Raw genomic sequence first — 6,266 nt, forward strand, 5'->3', positions numbered from 1 at the left:
AAAAAACATGTGTTCACCTGGTTTACTACAGTCTCTGGGTGTTTCACCAGCTGCTGTTCTTGTTCCTCGTCTCTCCTCTCCATTACTGTCCACACACCAACAATGTCCAGTGGAGCCGTGACACTGTAATTAATAAAGACAGGAATGTATTTGTAGAATTTCATCTTAATTAAAGCTGTAGGTGATTAAACAGTCCTGATGGGTCACTGACCTGCAGTGGTGTGTACTGTCCATCGTCCTCACACTGAGGTACAAAGGCTCCATATAAAGGAAATCCGTCTGGACTGGTGGTCTGCACACTGTCTCTGAGCTGCTCACAGTGACTTTTAGGACGCTCTGAGGAGACAAAGACCAACAAGATAAAACAACAGTGTCACTGACACGCAAGTTGTTTTATGGAAGAACCACCTTATACCTGGTCTGTCACAGTCTCTGGGGGCTGTTCCAGGTGGCGTCCTGGTTCCTGCTCTCTCCTGTCCCCGACTGTCCACACACCAACAATGTCCAGTGGAGCCGTGACACTGGAGGAACGATGATCGATATCAAAAAGAGTGTTATATAATCATTTGATGTTACTTTAAATTCATAAATAAAGCTATTTAAATGTATGTGTCACCCGATGCTGACCTGCAGTGGTGTGTACTGTCCGTTAGCGTCGCACTGAGGCACATATGCTCCGACTATAGGATATCCCTCTGGACTGGTGGTCTGCACACTGTCTCTGTGGTGCTGGCAGTAAGTTTTAGGACGCTCTGGTTCATCTGGGGAGGAAAACAAAGTTTATTTACACTAGAAATCTTCAATAGAAAACACAACTGGGACAAAACTACAAGATAAATTTGGTACGGTAAGATATTGGGATTTAGGACACAAACAGGCTCATATACAGTATGTTTTCTTTTAGAGTGTATGTAACAGCAGATATGACTGAAACCATGCTCTGTCCTGGTTTGGTAAATCTTAAAATACACTGAATTAAACTAAACAACAATTAAATCTAAGTTTTATGATGCGGTAAAAATTCTTTTCATGGGTAAAGTTTGTATCTACAAGAATAAAAACACCCCTGTTTTTCCAGTTTACAGTAATTATTAATATATTATCCTTAGTGCTTATGTCACTTACAAAAGGTCATATAATCCAGGATCCAGCCTGTATGTGAAGTGCAGCAATATATATATGTATAATGTGTTTTTTTAGCTTCATGTTCCTCTGGCTCTCCGCTCCGCTTCCCACCACACACTCAGTGATATCACCTGTTTTCTTCCAGGCATTCCAAGGCTGTGACCCGATGACCTCACCGGTGCGCCACTTCCAAGGTTAGACACACACTCATGTAAACGTGCCTGTCTGTTTGACTTGTCATCGAGATGAGGAATAACGGGGGGGGGGGGGGGGGGGGGGGGTTCACGGGTCAATGCTGAGCCTCGGAGAGCCATGACATAATGCACCTGCTGACGCTGGTGCTGGTTCTGCTCTGAACTAATTAGCTATGAGAGCTCATGTGGAGCGGAGCAGAGGGAGAAGTCGTCTGTTTGCGTCTGTTGTTCACCTGGTTTGTCACAGTCTGTGGGTGGTGCACCGGGCGGCGTCCTGGTTCCCGCTATCTCCTGTCCTCTACTGTCCACACACCAACAATATCCACTGGAACTGTGGCACTGAAAAACACACACTTTTATTAATCCCATGCAGTCAGGATTATTTATTTTATTTTACTCTAGATGAAATTCAAAAACAAAATCAGTTCATCTGTGTGTCATTCAGTCGCCAGGAGCTGACCTGCAGCGGCCTGTACTCGCCGCTGTCGTCACACTGAGGTACGTAGGCTCCAGCTACAGGGACTCCCTCTGGGCCGGTGGTCTGCACGCCGTCTCTGTGGTGCTGGCAGTGAGTTTTAGGACGCTCTGGTTCAACTGAGGAGATAAAGTTTATTTACACTACAAGCTTTTAACAGATAGATATCAGTTTGTGACCGTGCTGGACGTCTGCAGTTTAAGATCCTGCGCCGTTTCTACACTTTACATTTCTGTCATTATTATTAATTGGTTTGCCGAGCTCTTTGTTGCTGTTATTTTTTGTTAAACAAAAAAGAACAAAACTCAATAAACATTATAAACAGATAAAACAAATGGGCCAAAACTACAAGATCATCTCGGTAAATCTGTTTGACGGAGCAGAGAAAGGTGGAAAAACACTGTCAGATACTGATGGTGAAAAAATGACAAATACACGTAGAAGCTTGAAAATGTTTGTAATAAAAGTTTCTAAAATAATAACAACTTTCACCAGGATATGTGAATTACGTTCCCTCTCTTTCTTGCAGAGGGTTAGAGGAGGGAGCACGCCAGTTGTCTCATTTATTTCTCAAGAAGAAAGCGAAGAAGCAGATTTCCTGTTCCCTCAAAATAAACACAGATATATTTCTCGATTGAAGGCTGAGATTTGTCTCTAAATCATCGACTTTGTCATGTTTGCACAAACAGAAGCACGAGATGCTCCGAGTTTAAATGTTAAAAATCTGGCGAGCGTTTCCGAGCGATCACACTTGGTCTGTCGCAGTCTGTGGGTTGTGTAGCAGGTGGTGTGTTTGTTCCAGCGACACACAGATTATAGTTCTGTGTGTCGCTGCAGAACAATGTGTGCGCGTTCACTCACCTGGTTTACTACAGTCTCTGGGCGTTTCACCAGCTGCTGTTCTTGTTCCTCGTCTCTCCTCTCCGTTACTGTCCACACACCAACAATGTCCAGTGGAGCCGTGACACTGTAATTAATAAAGACAGGAATGTATTTGTAGAATTTCATCTTAATTAAAGCTGTAGGTGATTAAACAGTCCTGATGGGTCACTGACCTGCAGTGGTGTGTACTGTCCATCCTCCTCACACTGAGGTACAAAGGCTCCATATAAAGGAAATCCGTCTGGACTGGTGGTCTGCACACTGTCTCTGAGCTGCTCACAGTGACTTTTAGGACGCTCTGAGGAGACAAAGACCAACAAGATAAAACAACAGTGTCACTGACACGCCAGTTGTTTTATGGAAGAACCACATCATACCTGGTCTGTCACAGTCTCTGGGGGCTGTTCCAGGTGGCGTCCTGGTTCCTGCTCTCTCCTGTCCCCGACTGTCCACACACCAACAATGTCCAGTGGAGCCGTGACACTGGAGGAACAGCAGTAACCGAAATAAATTCAATATGAAAGGTTAAAGTTTACGGGTATAAATATAAAGAATGGTACACGGATTAAACAAAAACAAGCGCTGACCTGCTTTGATCTGTACTCTCCGTTAGCGTCGCACTGAGGTACAAACACTCCGATGATAGGAAATCCCTCTGGGCTGGTGGTCTGCACGCTGTCTCTGTGCTGCTCACAGTGAGTCTTAGGACGCTCTGGTTCATCTGAGGAGGAACAGTCACAAATAATGAGTTAGTGAACTCTACATTTTCCATATATCTTTTCAACACCATCATATTGTCTTTAAATAATGAGCTTGGGAGCAAATGATGATTCAAAACACAGAAGCTGGTGTCTCATCACAAAGACAGGAGGTTCTATCGTTTCCCCTCCCTCCTGGTAACGAGACACATAAAGATGATGTCATCTGCGTATGTGAGCATTTTGTTGTGGTTTTAAAGAGCAGACGTTCCAACACTGGACCACAGTTTAAGGAGCTCTCCAACGACACGTCAGGTTCAGTTAGTCACGGCTTGTGAATACAGTTATGTAATGTCTTCTGTTGAGCGTTGACCAGTCTGATACTATTACCCTGATGATGTCATAGTGATGTCATGAGGGTTACTTTACCTTTGGGCGAGGAGACTAAAACATTCATGACAGAAAGTCTGAGTTAAGTTACAAACTGAAGGAGATGTGAGTGAGAGCAGGGCTCGTTGCATTATGGGAAATATAGGAGCTAAAAAAGCTGAATATTTCCCAGATTTTAAAGAAGCGAAACACATGTGTTCACCTGGTTTACTACAGTCTCTGGGTGTTTCACCAGCTGCTGTTCTTGTTCCTCGTCTCTCCTCTCCGTTACTGTCCACACACCAACAATGTCCAGTGGAGCCGTGACACTGTAATTAATAAAGACAGGAATGTATTTGTAGAATTTCATTTTAATTTAAAGCTGTAGGTGATTAAACAGTCCTGATGGGTCACTGACCTGCAGTGGTGTGTACTGTCCATCCTCCTCACACTGAGGTACAAAGGCTCCATATAAAGGAAATCCGTCTGGACTGGTGGTCTGCACACTGTCTCTGAGCTGCTCACAGTGACTTTTAGGACGCTCTGAGGAGACAAAGACCAACAAGATAAAACAACAGTGTCACTGACACGCCAGTTGTTTTATGGAAGAACCACCTTATACCTGGTCTGTCACAGTCTCTGGGGGCTGTTCCAGGTGGCGTCCTGGTTCCTGCTCTCTCCTGTCCCCGACTGTCCACACACCAACAATGTCCAGTGGAGCCGTGACACTGGAACGAATGATCAAACTTTTAAAAATCAGCACATCACTTCACTAAAGTCACCAGTCAGCCACGTGCTCCATCAGCCAGCAGCGCCCACCTGCAGCGGTCGGTACCGTCCATCCGAGTCGCACTGAGGGATGAAGGCGCCGACGCCCGGCCGCCCCCTCACCTCCACGCCACTCTGCAGACTGTCCCTGTGCTGCTCACACTGGCTCTTCGGACGAACTGTCTGTCCTGTAGACACAATAATTCAAATATAAAATATGTATTTCATCATTTTGGATTTGTTACGCAACATTTTTATCAGTAACTTTTACATAGCAGACTTCATCATGTGTTCATGCTCTTATTAAACAAACTGTACTTTCTGGGGTTTGATAGAAAGTGAGAAAACTCGAGTCTGCAGCTTTACTACCTCACAGCGGAGATTTCACTGACCTTCCTGCTGGGAACAGTAGAAACCGTCACCGTAATACCCGGGCTGGCACTGACACTGGAAAGATCCCGGTCCGTTGATACATCTGGCGTTGACGTGACACGGAGACGAGCTGCACTCATCCATATCTCCGGAAAAAAATAAAAATAAATCAAAAGACGCAAATGCAGAGAGGAGACTCCACCAGCTCTACATGTTCATGCTGATATAAAGAAAATGATATCTGACTGCAGCTCAGTGATATCTTATCAACACACACACACACACACACTGTGTCATTGCTCCATGTGTCTGTCACAGAGGGAGGTAGGGAGGGTCCCGTCCCGTCTAATCTCACCCTCTCATTCCCTCTCTTGTTCTCACATTCGTCACCCATCCTCCCCTCCTCACTGTGTTCTCTAGCTTTTTCGCAGCTGCGCCGTGCACTGTTGTGGAGGAAATGTTATTCCTGTGCTCAGACAAATATGTGGGTCTCTTCCAAAAATGTTCAGCTCCTCTTGGAACATGCGGCGCTACATGCTCCAAAGTTCATCTTAGGGGACGGACAAGTGCAACTGCCGACCGAACGGCGATGAGACCGCGATGAGGATGTGAGAATAACAGTGTGATAAACTCTTATGTCATGTCATTCATTTCAGACGATTATGAACAGGTGTTAAAATGTCTGTTCTGACAGATAGCACCTTTCATAGATCGAAGAAAAACATGTGAAGAAATAGGACAATAGTAAAATGAAAAGGAGGGGGTTCAGACAGAATGACCGGCTGATCCATGACGACGTCACAGGTACCGTCACCTCGGGTTTTATAGCAGGTTTTCGAGGGACGGCCTTATAAGGGAGGAAGAGTCAGTGTTTGACCATGAAAGACTGGAGAGCTGAGTAGGAGTATTTTAAACTGGATACAGAACTCGACTGGGAGCCAGTGAAGGGAGGAAGATAAAAGTCTTTTTGGTGGATGGATGGCGAACAACAATGTATTGTAATGTCCTTGGTGACCTCCCCCCCTCCGACACTGTCGTTGCAACTTACCCACACAGGTCCGCCCGTCGTAGCCAAACTCATATCCACTGTGGCACTGGCAGCGGTGGCTCCCAGGCAGGTTCACACACTGAGCGTGAGCGCCGCACGAACTCAGACCCTCAGCACACTCATCTACGTCTGCAGAGAGAGAGAGAGAGAGAGAGAAAGAGAGAGAGAGAGGAGATGAAAACTCAAACGCCTGTGAACCAGGAATCCCGTATCTGACAACACTCAGCCGGCTGCATGTGGGTATGTGAGTGTGCAAGCTGTAATTAAGGGTCATTAGTGGTATATACATTGTGTGCCTGCTTGTTTGTGTTACTATAACATGTAAACCCCCCCCC

General features: G+C 45.5%; 1 protein-coding gene across 4 annotated transcripts in view; it reads right to left on the reverse strand.

The window, feature by feature from the left end:
- nid2a (nidogen 2a (osteonidogen)) overlaps window positions 1–6,266 on the reverse strand; it is a 35,456-nt gene that overhangs the window by 8,116 nt on the left and 21,074 nt on the right. The window contains exons 16-31 of one of the 4 annotated variants that reach the window (XM_023395424.2): window positions 5,932–6,060; window positions 4,904–5,029; window positions 4,563–4,699; window positions 4,366–4,471; window positions 4,162–4,286; window positions 3,967–4,072; window positions 3,264–3,397; window positions 3,054–3,159; window positions 2,850–2,974; window positions 2,656–2,761; window positions 1,780–1,913; window positions 1,553–1,658; window positions 628–761; window positions 416–521; window positions 212–336; window positions 18–123 (exon numbers count right to left, since the gene is read on the reverse strand). In XM_023395424.2, coding sequence (XP_023251192.1) covers window positions 18–123; window positions 212–336; window positions 416–521; window positions 628–761; window positions 1,553–1,658; window positions 1,780–1,913; window positions 2,656–2,761; window positions 2,850–2,974; window positions 3,054–3,159; window positions 3,264–3,397; window positions 3,967–4,072; window positions 4,162–4,286; window positions 4,366–4,471; window positions 4,563–4,699; window positions 4,904–5,029; window positions 5,932–6,060 — 1,911 coding nt within the window. The remainder of the gene's footprint in view (window positions 1–17; window positions 124–211; window positions 337–415; window positions 522–627; window positions 762–1,552; window positions 1,659–1,779; window positions 1,914–2,655; window positions 2,762–2,849; window positions 2,975–3,053; window positions 3,160–3,263; window positions 3,398–3,966; window positions 4,073–4,161; window positions 4,287–4,365; window positions 4,472–4,562; window positions 4,700–4,903; window positions 5,030–5,931; window positions 6,061–6,266) is intronic. The other 3 variants (XM_023395425.2, XM_087170812.1, XM_023395428.2) reach the window with 3 other exon arrangements.

Source organism: Seriola lalandi, unplaced genomic scaffold (genome assembly GCF_002814215.2).
Source record: "Seriola lalandi dorsalis isolate HSWRI2012SDOR001 ecotype SW California unplaced genomic scaffold, Sedor1 jcf7180002054962, whole genome shotgun sequence".
Taxonomy (NCBI): Eukaryota; Metazoa; Chordata; class Actinopteri; order Carangiformes; family Carangidae; genus Seriola; species Seriola lalandi.